The sequence below is a fragment of the Stenella coeruleoalba genome (assembly GCF_951394435.1).
Source record: "Stenella coeruleoalba genome assembly, chromosome: 3".
NCBI classification, from domain to species: domain Eukaryota; kingdom Metazoa; phylum Chordata; class Mammalia; order Artiodactyla; family Delphinidae; genus Stenella; species Stenella coeruleoalba.
The window spans coordinates 129,804,317-129,821,487 of NC_137148.1; the positions used below are offsets into that span (position 1 = coordinate 129,804,317).

Genomic DNA, 17,171 nt, shown 5'->3' on the forward strand with positions numbered 1-17,171 from the left:
GATTTCAGGAAACAGAAGCAAGAGAGTGGGGAAGTGAGAAGAGGAAGGGGAGACACCCAGGAAGGGTGCCTATGCCGGGCACCACGGCAGGCAGCCACGGTGACCCCACTGGGAGCCAGCACAGAGCACGTGCTCGGGGTTATCCCGCCTGAGGGGCGAGGGAGCCGGGGCGGTTGTGCACACGCACGATGGCCCTCAGTCGAGGTCTACCACGTGGATGCCGAGCCCCAGGCAGCGGCAGGTGCTGGCGGGTGGGAGGCAGGCAGGCAGAGAACAAAATGCTGAAGGGGTGTGGGCAGGGCACCCAGAATCCACCTGTGAGCACTCTGGTACGTGCTCTTTGAACACCTGCGTAGAGCCTTACCCTGATGGGAGCTCCCCTTCAGGATCAGCCTCACCGCCCCCATTGGATGGCTCTGAATCCTCTTGAGATTAGGGATAATCAGAGCGAGAGCAAGTCTGTATTGCTGCGCCGTCAGAGCAACCCCTGCAATGGGAATGATGCGTCTGCGGCATTAGGACAGTTGCCTTCCTGCTGCTTCAGGGCAGACATCTCTGAGCCCTGGCATTTTCACGCTGAGCCAGGTTATAGCCTCAGAGTCTTTCTTAACATTGCTTTAGCTATCCATGACACACCTGTGAGCACAGGCACTTCCATGAAGCCTGTTTGCCATCCCTGCCCTAGGGCTTATGAAGGTGGGGGGAAGTCCCGGCGTGGAAAACGCCAAGCCACAGACTCACTGTATGATTCTGGGCAAGACATTTAACTTCTGGTCCTAGCCGTCCCTCTCTGGGTAGAATGGAGGGTCTGACGGAAGTGAGGCAGAGATGGGGTTTGGTGCTCTCTTACAGTCAGGCAGGGATGGGTTTTAGACCTTGGCTCCATCATTTATGAACTGTGCTCCTTGGGCAGGTGACACCACCTGCTCTGAGCCTCATGGTGTCTTTTTGTATAAAAGGGGGCCATAGTACCCCATTTGTAGTGGTGGTGTAGGCAACAGAGATTATGTGTATACAGTAGAGAGCTCCGTGTGTGAGCAGGGCCTCAGGAATTGTTCCCTGTCATTGTCATGATCAGAGCCGTCATCATCTTCCTCTAAAGCCCCTTCCAGCTCTAAAACTCTATGACTTTACGGACTGTCCTCATCCGAGAAGACAGCGTGGTAAAATAAGGCAACAGTCTTGGTTTTGTGTAAATGTTCTTTCTAATAAGGACAGGAGGAGCATAATTGCCCCTAAATAATTGCGCCGACTTTGCCACAGGCTGTCAAAAGGCCTTAATTGGTCCATCTGTAATGACTGCGGCCATCTGCGTTTGGGGTGATTTAGCGACGGGGCTCTGCCCGAGCAGGGCCCTCAATGATTAGAGCCGGACAGGGGCGTATATCTCCCTCTGTTGGGAGTAGTGGTGTGGTATAGGAGATTATCTCATCCTCGTGTTAATGACCTACCAGTTGAACCCAGCCAAGAAGAAGCGCTGGTCACAAGACAATGACTGCGGATTTTTTTTTTCTTTTCTTTAAAGATAGTGTTCCTGCCCGAACAGCAGCCTATCTGGAGCGTGATCATGCCTCTTGCTATCTTGTCTCACTGCCCAAGAAAGTCTATTTTGGAAAGATTTAGTCCTTCAATTAGGGCAAATTAATTTCTGCTCTCTACAGAGCCACTGTTCCAAAGAGAAGTGGGAAAGGGCCAGAGAAGCCGTATTAATCTTTGCAAGCAAGCAAGAGGCGACCTGGAGTATTTTTCAGCCTTCCAGCCTCAGGTTGTATATGGAGTTAATCTTTCCTCTGTATATCTTTTAATTGCTCCGACTTGCAAGGTGCCAGCCAACACAACACAAAACACACCTCATCTCCACTCTTTAAGTTTCTGGAGACTTTAAATCAAGTGTCTGGAGCAGTGCTTCCCCAAGTGCACCAGCACAAAAGTGATTAAGCGGTACCTAAGATGATCTCAGGTGGCCCAGAGACTTTGCATTAAGTAACATTGACTCATGGGGAGAGAATGCTTCCTCTTTTCAGCTCTCTTTCATTTCCTCTGATTACCTCAGATGGAAAGTCTCGGCTGGTTGCCCATATCTCCCTTCTTGACAAAGAGGGAGGCAGGAAGATCTGGCTAAAATCTAGTAACGTCGCTTTATTCTTATTTGTTTGGGTTTTTTCATTTATTAGCTCTTTATCACAAATGGTACCGATTTTCCATTTATAGTTTTTAACGCTTCCTTTTAAAATAAATTTTTAATTGAAAAAAAGTGAGCTGGGACTTGACTGGTGGTCCAGTGGGTAAGACTCCACACTCCAATGCAGGGGGCCCGGTTCAATCCCAGGTTGGGGAACTAGATCCTACATGCATGCTGCAACTAAGAGTCCACATGCCACAACTAAAGATCCCTCATGCCACAACTAAGACCCAGTGCAGCCAAAATAAATAAATAAATATATTTTTTAAGTGAGTTGATTTAAAAAAGAAAATCTTAAGTAAATTGTAGTGAGGTAGGCAGAAGTGGCAAAAATCGTGCCAGTGGTATATGATTATGAGAGATAGGGAAAACACAGCTAGAGAGGGGAAAGCCTCATGTTTCTACAGAGAACCCAGCAACATACTGGCTGTATGACCTTGGGCAAGTTTCTTAGCTTCTTTGAGCATCAGTTTTCTCATCTGTCAAATGGGGCAAACTGTAATGCAGAGTATGATTTTATGAATCAAGGGAGATAAAATATGTGAAGCTCCTTTGCAAGTCATCATCTGCCTTACCAGTGAAAATGGCTCATTTCCATACGGGTTAGAAAAATAAAAGGTTCAGTGGGTTCTGGATCCAGCAGTCAAGGGGCCCTGGCTCTACTGTTAATTGTTGTACCTTCCCTTCTCTGGACTTGAGCTTTCTGTCTATAAAATGAAGAGACTGAACTACTCCAGTGCTTTCCAGGCCTAGCTGTACATCAGAATTACCTGTGGGTCAAGTAAAACCAAAGATGCTGATGCTTCCTTCAATTTACCAAATCACAGTCGCCTGAGAGGATGCCCAAGCAGCTGTATCTGCAGCCAGCTCACCAGGTGATTCAGCCACAGCCCCTGAATTAGGAGGGCCCTTCCAGCTCTAACTCCTGATGGAGTGAATTCAGAGCAGAACTGTCTGACTCCTTTAACCCAGCAGGCTCATTCATATTATTGCAAAAGCTCATTCTTTTTCATTGCTGAATAGTATTTCCACTGTATGGATACACTGCATTTTATTTATCCATTCATCTGTTGATGTGTATTTGGATGATTTGATTTTCAATTTGGGGATATTATGAAAATTGCTGCTATGAACGTGAGTGTACATGTTTTCATGTGGACGTATATTTTCATTTCTCTTGGATATACACCTAGGAGTAGAATTGCTGGATTGTATGGTAACTGTGTTCAACTATTTATGGAACTGCCAGACTGTTTTCCAAAGTGGCTGCACCATTTTACATTCCCACCAACAGTGTATGAGAATTCTTATTTCTCCACATCCTTGTCAACACTTACTATCTTACTTTTTCATTATAGACCTCCTAGTGAATGTGAAGTAGTATCTCGTTATGATTTTGATTTATATTTCCCTGGTGACTAATGATGTTGAGCATCTTTTCATGGGTTTATTGGCCATTCGTGTATCTTCTTTCAAGAAGTGCCTATTCATGTCCTTTACCCATTTTTTTAAATTGAGGTAAAACTCACAAAACATAAAGTTAACCATGTTAAAATATACGATACGATGTTAAAGTGTACGATTCATTGGTATTTAGTACCTTCATAACGTTGTGCAACCATCACCTCTATCTAGTTTCAAAATATTTTTACCACCCCAAAAGGAAACCCCGTACTTATTAAGTACTCACTCCCTATTCCCCTCCACCCCAGTTCATGGTAATCGCTGATCTGCTTTCTGTCTCTGGATTTACCTGCTCTGGAATTTCATACACATGGAATGATATAATATGTGACCTTTTGTGTCTGGCCTCCTTTACTTAATATGATGACTTCTAGGTTCATCCACATTGTGGCATGTATCAGTACTTCATTTCTTTTTTGGCTGAGTAATATCCCGTTGTATGGATATATTCCATCTTTGTTTATCTATTTATGAGGTGATGGAAATTTGGGTTATTCTCACCATTTGGCTATTGTGAATACTGTTCCTATGAACGTTCATGTATAAGTAATCAAAACAGTTTTTAGGGACTTCCCTGGTGGCACAGTGGTTAAAGAATCTGCCTACCAGTGCAGGGACACGGGTTCGATCCCCAGTCCGGGAAGATCCCACATGCCTCTGAGCAACTAAGCCCATGTGCCACAACTACTGAAGCCTGTGCGCCTAGAGCCTGTGCTCTGCAACAAGAGAAGCCACCACAGTGAGAAGCCCGCACACCACATGAAGAGCGGCCCCCACTCGCTGCAACTAGAGAAAGCCCGCGTGCAGCAACAAAGACCCAATGCAGCCATAAATAAATTAATTAAGTAAAAAAAAGAACCCAAATATTTCAGAGAGAAGCAAAAACAGAAAAGCATTTTTTAGCTGTCCTGGATTCCTTGATCCTTTGCATTTCCATAAAGTTGAGGATCAGCTTGTCAATTGTCAATTTCTGCAAAGAAGCCATCTGTGATTTTTTGATCACATTGAATCTGTATATCAATGTAGGAGGTATTGCCATTTAACAACATTAAGTCATGTGATCCATGAACATGGACTATCTTACCGTTTATTTTGGTTGTTCATTTCTTTCAACAGTGTTTTGTAGTTTTCAGTATACATTTTGTACTCACTTTGTTAAATTGTAAATGGTATTTTTACCATTTTAATTGCATTTTCAAATAGCTTTCTTATTTGCTAGTCTACAGAAATACAGTTGATTTTTAAATGCTGATCTGTATCCTGAAATCTTGCAAAGTTTTCCTGTTCTAGTTTCTTTGTAGATTTCTTAAGATTTTCTGTGTAAACAATCATGTCATCTACAATTAAAAATGCTGCTACAGGGGGTGGCCCAGTGGTTGAGAGTCCGCCTGCCGATGCAGGGGACGCGGGTTTGTGCCCCGGTCCGGGAAGATCCCACGTGCCGCGGAGCGGCTGGGCCCGTGAGCCATGGCCGCTGAGCCTGCGCGTCCGGAGCCTGTGCTCCGCAGCGGGGAAGGCCACAACAGTGAGAGGCCCGTGTACCGCAAAAAAAAAAAAAATACGGCTACCTTTTTCTTTCCAATCTTTATGCCTTTTATTTCCTTGTCTTACCAGTTGCACTGGCTAGGAATTCTAGAACAGTACTAAAGTGGAGAGAAAGTGGACAGCCTTTCTCCTGCTCTTAGGAGAAAAACATTCAATATTTCACCATTAAGTAGGATATAAACTATAGGGTTTTTTTTGTAGCCATACTAGAGTTTTCATAAAGGGCCATAACCCTGATTAAAATCAAGAGACACTAACGTTAAGGCTGGCACTTTTAGTAGAAAGAGACTGTCTTTGAGATTTATTTATAACAGCTTTTCCAGGCATGGGCCAGAAGCCAGCCTACATTAGAATAAGCAAAAAGAGGAATTGGTTGTTATGTGTAATAAGAACGTCTGCGAGTCCCTCTGCTTCAGGCACAGGGGGATCTGGAGAATCAAAATGTTATCAGGATAATGTCTGTCTCCATCTTTTCACTCTCTTTTTACATGTTGACTTCAGTCTCAGCAGATCTTCCCACCACCTCTCATCACCTTATTTTGCTAAAGATGTCACAAGCAACTCCAGACTTAGGGCCAACCAACCTAGCAACTCTAGTAAGAAAAAAGGGCCTCATTTTTCAATAGTTCTGAAAAAGAATTCTCAGGATTCATTGTTTGGACCAATTCAGGCCACATGTCCATCCCTGAACCAATCACTGTGGCCAAGGAAATGGAATGCCCTGATTGGTCAGGCCCAAGCCACATGCTCCTCCCGCTTGGAGATGCAGTCAAGCCCACAAGTCTGAAGGACTGAGAAGGGGAGGGGCAGTTTCCCAAAGAAAATCAGAGTACTGTTGCTAGACTTATGTCTGGCTGGGAATGGGTCCCAGCCAGACATAAACCACAGCTGCTAACGCCCTCGTACAGAAGGTCTCTCTGTGTTCCAGGTCTGGCACTAACACTGGACCTCTTTAAACTTCAGTTTCCCCCTTTGCAACACACAGGCGGTTATTCCTGCCCTTCTTGACCCTACCTGAAAGGTCCAATGAGACAGTGCACTGGAAAGCTCTATCTAAACTGTAAAGGGCAGTGCACATGTAAGGAAGGGGTCACAAGGATGATTACTCACCCATCTATCCATCTGTCCTCTTCTCTCTCCCTCACAGAGCACCTGAAGAAGCCACTTGAAGACTACATGGCCCTTTTCCCCAGCGTGAGGATTCTCCGAACCAAGAAACGGGAAGGGCTGATAAGGACCCGGATGCTGGGGGCCTCAGCAGCAACTGGGGATGTCATCACATTCTTGGACTCACATTGTGAAGCCAATGTCAACTGGCTCCCCCCCTTGCTTGGTAAGGGAGGCTTGCAAGGTGAGGTAGGCGGCCTGGAGTGAGCCACTGGCCCCCAGTCCTGCTTTCTGCAGGGAGTCCTCTATGCTACAAGGCTTCCCTTGCCTGCTTGAGATGCACCCAGCACAATGCCAGGTGCCATGAGGGTGTCAGGCCCTCAGGAGTGCTCAGAGCAACCTTAAAAGTTCTGTCCCTTCACTTTACAGAGGAGGAAGCTGAGACTTGGAGAGGGGAAGTGACTTGCCCAAAGTCATAAAGCACATTAGTGTCTAGTGACATGATTGCTTCTCGCAGGTTACTTCAGGTGTTATTGGAAAGCAAGCCAAGGCTGCCTACTGCTAAGAGCCAAATTGTAGGGAACACCATCATACCAACTTAGAACAATTATCATTCACTGCACTGCTGCTGTGAGCAGGGGACGCTGTAAGCTTTATCTTCAGCCCTCACAAAACCATGCCAGGTCGAAAGTCTCCCCTTTTTATAATAGAAGAGACTGAAGTTCAGAGATTTTGAGTGACTCACTTGATCCCTTGGGCAATAAGTGTCAAAGTCACCATCTCTCTGGTTCCAAAGTATATCTTCTTTCAGGATTCCACACTGCCTCCCTAAATTCATTTCCTCTTTGGAGAGTTTCTGACAGCTCTCAGGTAAGGGCTCCAGACAGAGGGCGGCGTGATCTAGGAGTCATCCACATAGGCTTGTGGACAGAAGGGAGACACGAGGCCTGGCTGCTGGGCACTGAGGTGCCTCAGGGCGGGTTGAAGAACCAGGTCTGAATCCCTAGGCTCTGAGCTTTGAGGAAGGCATTGAGCTGCCGCTGACAGGTAGACGCTGAAGAGGAAATGTCCTACTGGGGCTGGGAGTCAGGTGAGGGACAGAGATGCAGGCAGATTGGGGAAGATCTGTCAATCCAGAGAGAAAAGTGAACGCCTCAAAAATGGATGGGTATGCTCTCCGTAACAGAAAGCATAGGGAGCAAAGAGGACTCGAGTTTAGGGCAAACTTGAGTGTGTATCAGAATCACCTAGAAGACTTGTTAACACACAGAGTGCTGAGCCCTGCTCCACAGTGGTTGGTTCAGGAGGTCTGGGGCGGGGCCTTAGAAGCTGCATTCCTAACAGCCTCCAGGTGGTGCCAGTGCTGCTGGTTCAGGGACTATACTTCGGGGAGCACTGGTTAGGCCCCCATTCAGAAGTGAGGACAGAAAGCAAAACCCACACGGTTTAATGGGGTAACCCAGCAAGTTTGTTTCCTAACACAGATCAGCATGAAACTCTAATTAATATCAGATGATATGCTTCTGACCCCAAGGGTCCAGGATCCCACTGGGTTAGGAAAAGGATATAACCCAGATCTTCTGGTAAACTGTTTACCTAATTAAACCAAGAGATCTGCATCTGCCTCTCATGACTGAAAGAGTACAAAAAAGAGAAAAGGCTTCACTGTAAATCACCTAATCGGGACTTCCCTGGTGGTCCAGTGGTTAAGAATCCGCCTTCAATGCAGGGGACGAGGGTTTGATCCCTGGTTCAGGAACTAGGATCCCTCCTGCCATGGGGCAACTAAGCCCACATGTCACAACTAGAGAGCCCACGTGCCACAACTACTGAACCCATGTGCTGCAACTAGAGAAGCCCACATGCCATGACAAAAGATCCTGCACGCTGCGAGGAAAGATCCTGCGTGCCGCAACTAAGACCCAATGCAGCCAAATAAATAAAATATTTGTTCTTAATTTAAAAAAATAATAAATCATCTAATTTATAGTCCTGAAGGAACATCACGTTTTGGGGGGTCATTCAGTGACACATAAAGAGACTGAAGTGGTAGAACACGAAGCTGAGCTTGCGGTTAACAAGCCTTAAGCCTTGTGTTAACAGCCTTAACTCTGTTTCTATGGAAATATATGAGGGTAATTTTCATAGTCTGCAACCATACATGGAAGAAACATTCTTCCTCTTCTTTTTCCCTTTTTCCAATAGAAATGTGAACCACTGGTGTAGATGTAAAAGTCTATCCCTGCTAATATGAACAGCTGACCGAGCCCATCACAGCTTTTGTCTCTGAAACCATGAACATGCACAGTTCACTCTGCCTGCTTTGGAGAGTAGGCATTTCTGAGCCTGAAGGGGATTCAGCTCCCCTGAAAGGAAAGCCACTGTTGTTCATCATTTTCTTCATCTCTATCACCACCATCATCACTGTCATCATCATTATCATCATCATCATCGTCGTCATCATCATGCCTCTGCTAGTCCCTTATCTTTTTTTGATCACAGCCCACATTTGAATGTGACTGGTAAAGTGGACAGGGCAGGCCTTATTATCCACATATTGCAAATGAGAAAACTGAAGGGCAGAGAGAATGAGGGGGATACTCACCCTTCCAGCTCCTGCTTCTGAGCTGCTTTCAGCGATCCTGGGCACAAAGAATGTCAGCAGAGGGCTCGTCACGTGCACAAGGCTAGGCTAAGCATCTTGGCCCCATCGTCCCACTTGGCCTTCACAGAGATCCCAGGAAATAGGTGCTGTCTTCCTCCATTTTGTTGGCCAGGAAACAGAGGTTCAGAGACATCAGATAACCTTTTCCAAGGTTATACTGTTCATAGATGACAAAACCAGCGTTTGCACCTGGACATTGTGTCTTCAAGTGAGTACAGCACCGTGGAATGCTACCTCTGATGCCACCGCCTTGACCTTACACCTCCCCCAATCAGCCAGCATCCAGCAGAGCACTGTGTCCTCAGCACACACCCTCTCTGGAAGGGAAATCCCTCATGTGACCATGAATTATCAGGAAGAGTGGCCCTTTTCTAGATCTTTCCCTGGGAAGATTCTTCTTCCTTAATCCCTAGGGAACATGTCCACAAGGCAGATCCAGGCTCCACCCCAAGCCCTAGGGGGGTTTTTTAACACACCCTCGGTGCTTCTGGCACTGGTGGCCCCAGATCTACACTCGGGGACACAGCATCAAAAGCACCATTTCTCAGTTTTTTGACCATGTGCCACAGAAATACATTAGACATGTCAATCCAGTACACAAATGTACACACTGATGCAGTATGACTGAAATATTTCCCAAAACTACACTTTCCCGCATCACCTAGAATGCACCCTGATTCTTTTTTGCTTCACTACAAACACACACACACAGTTTCATGACCCACCTATGGATCGTGTCTTGCAGTTTAGCAAATGGCAAAACTTTTCTTTGCTTTCTCTCCTGGAAGAAAAATCTGCTATAGCTTGATGAAGCCTGGGCGCTAGGCAGCTGCCAGCCTACCCTGGCCCTACCAGGCTCCCCATTCCAAGACTTGGACTTGACTCCTGGCCCAAGCACAGCCCACTTGCCCCTCACGGCAGATCATCTGCCCCAATCAGTGGCACCTCCTGGCTGTAGTCAGGACTTCTTGGCAGGAAGCGCACTGAAGGGCAGAGAGTGAATTTTGTACAATCAGCTTCTCCCTGGCTTGAAAGGGACATAGAGCCATCTAGGTTAAGACCCCCATTTGCTATCTTGAGTCACCTTGCCTGCAGCATTCCTGCAGGGCAGAGGTCCACCAGGCCCTGCTTGCACACCTCCAGTCCTGAGGAGCTCATGGGATAGTCCGATCCCTCTTCAGTAGTTCTGACTGTTGGAAAACATGAGCTGAACTCTCTTGCAAGGACCATTTGTTCTCTGATGGCAGCTACGAGGTGTTGGGGGGCTTCAGGGACAGGCAGTCTGCCATGAGGGGCAAGTGCTGGAGTGCTGGCTGCTGAGCCACAGGTCAAGTTCAGGACTCGGAATGGGGAGGGCCAGAACAGGGACCCTCCCAGAAGGAAGTTAATCTCTTTCCATAGCAATGCTGAGCATGACAGACACCTGTGCTCAACACCTTCAAGCATTACTGTATCCAGTACTCCTGCAACCAGACCCTCTTCTCCCCGTTTCACAGAGGAGAATGCTGAGGCTGAGATGTCATTCATGTAGCTGGCCCAGGGCCCTCTCGTGGACGGCAGGATGGGCTGGGAGCCCTGGTCCATCTTGCTTAAAGCTTGTGCACTTTCTTCCTCACGGATTCTCAAACTTGAGTGTTCAATCACCCAGGAAACATGTTAGAAATGTGAATAAGTTGCAGAGCAGGGTCATGCATGTAGCTGCTCTCCCATCCGGCCTCCTTAATGGGCATCTCTTGGCTCCTTCAGACCGCATTGCTCGGAACCGCAAGACCATTGTGTGCCCAATGATCGATGTGATTGACCACGACGACTTCCGGTATGAGACGCAGGCGGGGGATGCCATGCGGGGCGCCTTTGACTGGGAGATGTACTACAAGCGAATCCCGATCCCTCCAGAACTGCAGAAAGCTGACCCCAGCGACCCATTTGAGTAAGTACAAGTGACCCAGGCCGGTCCCAGTGGCTGACCCCAGGGAGCCCTCCCCAACACACACCCCAAAAGTCCAGTGCAGGGGAGCCAGGGCAGACGTCCCCAGCAGAAGCACAGTCCCTCCCAGCTCGTCACAGAGCCTTGGCTCACGGACCACCAAGCTGATCACCTCTTCCTTGCCCACCCCGAGGACTGCCAGCGCGGGGTGGCAAGCCCAGCACCCACTTGTAATCATCATCATCGTCATTGTCACCACCATTTACTGCATACTTTCTAAGTGCCAGGCGCAGTTCCGAGCACACTACACGGTGATCTTATTTAACCTCCAACAGGATATGTAGTAAAAATTATGGTCCATGTTTTCCAAATGGGGACACCAGGGCTCCAAGAGGTTAAGCAGCCTGTCCAGGTCACACAGCTGTGAAGCGGCAAAGGCTCAGTGCCTTGCAGGCCTGTTTGCAGGCCTGTCTGCCTCTGGAGCCGACTTTCCCATCCATCAGTTACACCCTCTTGGAAGTATCAGGGAAATAGCTTGTCCCACGGTGGAAGTGTGGGGTGCGGGTGTGTGGACCGGACCTGTAGCATCCTGGAATGGAAGAGCTAGCGGGAGCCTACAGGTAACGGACTCCAACCCCTTGCAGATAAGGAGACTCGGGCTCCAGGACAGGGAGGGGCTTCCCTGGGGACACAGTGGGCTAGTGGCTAAGCCAGAAACAGAGCCCAGCGCCCCTCTGGTACCCCAAGCTCCAGAAGGGTCTTTCCTCCCACAGTGGGCTCGCCATCCCTGCAGCTGTCACGTGAGCCACTCCAGCTCTCCTGCCAGAGGTGTGGAAAGACCTCTGGGTACAAAGCCAAAGTCCAGCCTCTCCAGCTGTATTGGTTTCCTGATTAGTTTCCTAATTGTCGCTGCAGTAATAAATTACCACAAGCTTACTGGCTTATTAAAACAACACAGGGGGGCTTCCCTGGTGGCGCAGTGGTTGAGAGTCTGCCTGCCGATGCAGGGGACACGGGTTCGTGCCGCGGAGCGGCTGGGCCGCTGAGCCTGCGCGTCCGGAGCCTGTGCTCCGCAACGGGATAGGCCACAACAGTGAGAGGCTCGTGTACCGCAAAAAACAAAACAAAACAAAACAACACAGGGACTTCCCTGGTGGTCCAGGGGTTGGAGCTGCACGCTTCCACTACAGGGGGCGTGGGCTCAATCCCTGGGCGGGGAACTAAGATGCCACGTGGCGCAGCCAATAAATAAAACGACACAGCTTTATTCTCTTAAAGTTCTGGAGGTCAGAAGTCTGAAAGGGTCTGACTGATTTAGTGTTGGCAGTGCTGCGTTTCCTCCCGGTGCCCCAGGAAGGGATCCATTTCCTTGCCTTATCCAGCTTCTAGAGGCTGCTCACATTCTTTGCCTCATGGCTCCCTCCATCTTCAAAGCCAGCAGCATAACATCTTCCAGTCTTCCCCTCCTCCCTCTCCTTGTCTCCCCCTGCACCTCCCTCCCCCTTCCCTCTCCCAGTCTCTTGCTTCCATCATCATGTCTCCTTCTCTGACTCTGACCCCCCTGCCTCTTTCTTCACTTATAAGGACCCTTGTGATTACACTGGACCTATCCAGGTAACCCAGGATAATCTCCTCATCTCAAGATCCTTCACTTAGTCACCCTTGCAAAGGACCTTTGCTGTGCAAGGCAGCAGAGTCACAGGTCCCGGGAATTAGGACACTGGCTTCTTTGGGAGGCCATTATTCTGTCTACCACCCCTGCCTAACCACGGCTTAGCCCCAGTGAAGTCCAGCTGCTCTGCCTCACCCTCCCCGTCTGAGAAAGAGGGGCTGTTGGCGACTCAGCCATCTTCATGGGCGCAGTTCACCCAGGGTTTCTGGGGGGCCCCTAATGCTGTGAGCCCCAGGGAAGGCTCAGAGGTAGGAAGAGGTGGGCTTGCTTGAGGAAATGGAAGGCGACCGGGGCAAGGGAGTAGCATGAGCTGAGAGTGGAGGGTGTGAGTGGATCCCCCGTGCTTCCTCAGCAGGCCAGACGTTTGTGCTGTGGTCCTGACCCCCTGTATCCTAAACGTGGTCAAACACTACTATCAGAGCCCTTCTTAGGCCACAGATATGGTCTAGCCAACACCACATCGTGCAGCCAGGTCCTACCCCAGTATGGCCCAGAGTCAGCCCCCAGTTGTCCTGAATTCTCGGGAGAAGAATGCTAATAACAGGAGTAACTGTTCCGGCTGACATGGCCGTGCTCGATTCTCACAACATGCCCTTGAGCGTTGGTGGGACTCTCTCCACTTGACTGCTGGGGATCCTGTGGTTCACTTGCCCAAGGGTGACACGTAGTAGAGGCTGAGGTTAGGCAGGCTGCTCCAGAAAATGGAATTTTTAGGGTAACCAGAACCCCCTTTTATGGTTTGAATCTTTGCCATAAGCCAACTCATAGGCCCTAGATTTGAAAGGTGTGTCATGGTGGGTCCTGGCCCATTCAGTCTCCTCGTTGCAGGATGAGGGAGGGGTGGGTGCAGGTCGTGCAGCCGGTTAGAAGCAGAGGCCCAGCTAGTCTTGTCTGCAGTCTCAGTCTCCTCATCTGGATATTAAAGGGGTTGGCCCAGCCCTAGAGCAGGGACTCTCAACCGTGGCTGCATGTTGCCATCACCTGGGGAGTTTATTTAAAACAAAGAAGAAGAAGAAGTATAACGGATTCACTTTGCTGTACACCTGAAACTAACACAACATTGTAAATCAACTGTACCCCAATAAAAATTTTTTAAAAAGAAGAAGAACCACCCAGGCTGCCCCTGAGTCCAGTTACACCGGAGTCTCAGAGTGGGGAATTCAGGCGTCAGTTCCCAGATGATGCTGACATATGGCCAAGTTTGAGAGCCACTGGCCCAGTTGCTTCCCGAGGGACTCTCCATCCTTTGTACCCTCCAGTTCCTTCCAGAAGTCTCTCTTCTGTGTGGCACTCAGACAAAACCCCAGGAACAGGCCACTGAGAAATCCTGATCACTGTCTGCACACCTCCCCGTGGTGCTCAGCAAGTGGGCACGCTGCAGGCACAGGGCCGTGTCGTGATATTTGAAAGACACAGGCTTTGGTGGCAGCCCATCCACTTACTAACTACATGCCCTGGAGCAGAGCATATAGCATTTCTGAATTTCAAATTTCTCCATGTGAAAAGAGGGCTAGTAATAGGGCTTTGTGAGAGCTGGTGATGGTGAGGTGAGTGGCACACACTAGATGCTCAGAATTGTTGTTATGATTACTGTTGAACACAGCAGAAAACAGACCAGCCTAGAGGAGAGGCTTCCCTCTGGAGGTGAAGCCTGAAGCATCCAAAATGCCTTACACCTAATAGCCTACCTATCCTACCACGTCCCCGGCCGCTGGCTTCCACCCAGGCTGATGCTTTTGTGCAGAGTCTTAGGTTTGATTTACCTTGGAGCACCGAGCCAGAAGCACTCTCTGGCCCTCCAAGCATCACGGCTCCAGCCAGAAAAACCGGAAACCCTACAACCTTCGTAAGACAGAAGAAAGTTGATACTACTAACACCTTACTTTCCTATAGTACTGGTTACTTTCAAAACTGTACTAGCAGTGTGAGCCAGCAGGTGTAGCTCTACGTCCCTGTGTAGATGGGGAAACCAGCTCAAAGAGGTTAAATCAGCACTGTCCTATAGAAGTATCGTGCGACTCACGTATGTACTTCTGAACGTCCTCATAGCCACGTTAAAAAAAGGTAAAGGGAAGCAGATACAATTCATTTTAGTAGTGTATTTCATTTAACCCAGTATATCTAGAATATTCTCATTTTAACATGTGACCAACGCTTTCAAATTATGAATGAGATCTTTTCTGTTCTTCTCTTCACGTTAAGTCTGGGAAATCCAGTGTGTATCTCACACTGCCAGCACCTCTCAGTTCAGACCAGCCACAATGCAAGTGTCAGTAAGCTGCATGTGGCCAGTGGCTCCCATACTCAGCAGCACAGGGTTCCAGGGCTAAAATCTTCACCCCAGACCCCACCACAGGTTTGGGGAGAGCTGAGGTTGCAGTGAGGATTTCCCCGTTTCTGATCCGGGCTCATGAGGTCAGTGTGAGGAGTAAATTCATTTTGGTAGTAATTTAGCTCAGTACAGCGCCTGGCAGACTCAAGGCCTCGGTCAGTGATCAAGGGAGTCCTTTCTAAAGGGGTCCCCTCCTGTGCTATCAGGACCCATCTACTGCAGGAAGCCTCGCAAGGCATGTGGGTTAACTCACCTCTTTCCAAGTCAGTCCACTTCCCCTGAGCGTGCAGTTCCCCAAGCCAGGAGGGGCCGTGGAGGTTGCTGCTAGAATGGTTTTCCTTGGAGGGTTTGGAGTTTTCCAGGGGAGTCAGACAAGGCCACAGCCACTCAGAGAGCTTTTCGCACAAAAAACACTGGTGGCCCCTCCCAGGTGCTGGCCCCACGGGAGGCGCCGTGGGGAACTTGGGCAAGCCACACCCACCGCTTGATCATCTCTGCCCCCGAGCTCGTGCTTTCTCCTGGGTGCCTTCCCCTCCCCCAAGCTCCCACTTTGTTCCTAGCCACCTCGAATGCCACCCTCTGAGCATCCTTCCTTGACTCTTGCCCCAGCTTCCCTCCTCACCCCGAAAACCTGGAGGCAGACGCTCCCTCCTTTCCCGTAGCGTTGCCTGCGCCTCCCAGAGGCCCTTGTTACACCCCACCTGTCTTCTGGGTCCTCCTCTCCTGAGGTGGCTGCCCTGCCATGCTGGCATCCCCTAAAGATTCTGTCTGACCCTGATTTATCTCCAAATTCTTCCAGCATCTGCTTCTCAGCTGGTACTCGATGAAGAAACGAATGAGAGAATGAATGAGCGGAGTTAATCTTATCCCAGTTTAACTGAAAGAACAGTGACTGTGGCTTCTTCCATAAACTCTCAGCAGAAAAAAAAATATCTATGCTGGGATTACAGAGTGAGAATCATCAAACAATCTTACCCAAAAACACAGACTCCTAAGCTCCATTCCCCCAGAGACTGTTTTGTAGGTCTGGGGTTGGGCCCAGGAAGCTGTATGTGTTTTCATCTCTCTAAGACATTCTACAGCCTAGACAGGCTTGGAAAGACCTGATTCAGATCATTTAATCAATGGGAAGACTAGAGATTAGATATAGATGTGCATATATATATGGTACAGCTACAAGGCCCACAGGGAAAAAGCACTATGATTTCATTTCACAAGTATTCTTAGGTGTTAACCACGTAAAGGATTTTTGGGTCCATTGGTTAAAATGTAGCATTTATGAAGAAGTATAGGCAAGAAGGAAGAAAGCCAGGGGCCTCACTCAGAAGGGCTTTGGATTCCCTGCTGGACAAGTGGGCTGTGTTCACAGAGTAGCGGGGAGCATCACCCCTGGTAGAACAGCAGTGCCCTAGAGCAGGATACCCAAGGAGCACACGGCCAAGACGTCCGCGTCTTCACACCAGGTTCTTCTTCCCGCAGGTCTCCTGTGATGGCCGGCGGACTGTTCGCCGTGGATCGGAAGTGGTTCTGGGAGCTGGGCGGGTACGACCCAGGCTTGGAGATATGGGGAGGGGAGCAGTATGAAATCTCGTTCAAGGTGAGCTCTTGGGAAGCCCCTTTGTCCTTGGCAGGGTGCCCGTGGCGCCTGTCCTGGCAGGCTGCCTGCTTAGCGTCTGTCTGAGCCTGGTGAACAAATCAGGAGCCGCCAGCCACTGCTTGCTGTGTGTGTGTCGGTAGGGGGTGCGGAGCGGAGGCGGCAGCATGGAGATCCTCAGGTTGCCAAAGGCTGGCCTCAGCCACAGCTCTGGCTGGTGTTTGCCTTGCATTGTCCCTTCTCAGATGACAGTGTTGGAATAAAACAGGCCTCACTTCCCCAGAGATGGTGTGTCTCCCATTGAGACGACCAGCCAACCAGCAGAGGGGAAGAGAGAGCACAACGGCCGAACAAGACACGTGGGCCGGCAGGAAGCTCTGCTCTGAGAATGGTCCCCTGGCCTCACAGAAACCAACTTGTCTTTAGTGGTTCCTGGCCACCCCTCTCGAGTCTTCCCTTTGGATCTGTCTCTGCTGGAGTTTGATGTACAGAGACCAGGGGCTAAGAGCTTGAGTTGTGGGGTCAGAGAAGCCTGGGTTCCAATCCCAACTCCATCACTCAGTTGCTGTGTGACTTTGGGCAAGTTAGATTACCTCTCTGAGCTTTCTTCCCTCATCTAAGAGAATAATCATACTACCTACTTTACAGAGCTTTTGTGAAGATTAAATGAGATAATAGCTAGA

The 17,171-nt window shown here is 49.0% G+C and overlaps 1 protein-coding gene across 2 annotated transcripts in view; it reads left to right on the plus strand.

Moving 5' to 3' along the window:
• The window catches only part of GALNT10 (polypeptide N-acetylgalactosaminyltransferase 10), a 224,515-nt gene that overhangs the window by 178,317 nt on the left and 29,027 nt on the right, over positions 1–17,171 (plus strand). For both annotated transcript variants that reach the window (XM_079916229.1, XM_079916230.1), the window contains 3 exons: positions 6,339–6,524; positions 10,710–10,893; positions 16,374–16,491. In XM_079916229.1, the coding sequence (XP_079772355.1) occupies positions 6,339–6,524; positions 10,710–10,893; positions 16,374–16,491 (488 nt within the window). The remainder of the gene's footprint in view (positions 1–6,338; positions 6,525–10,709; positions 10,894–16,373; positions 16,492–17,171) is intronic.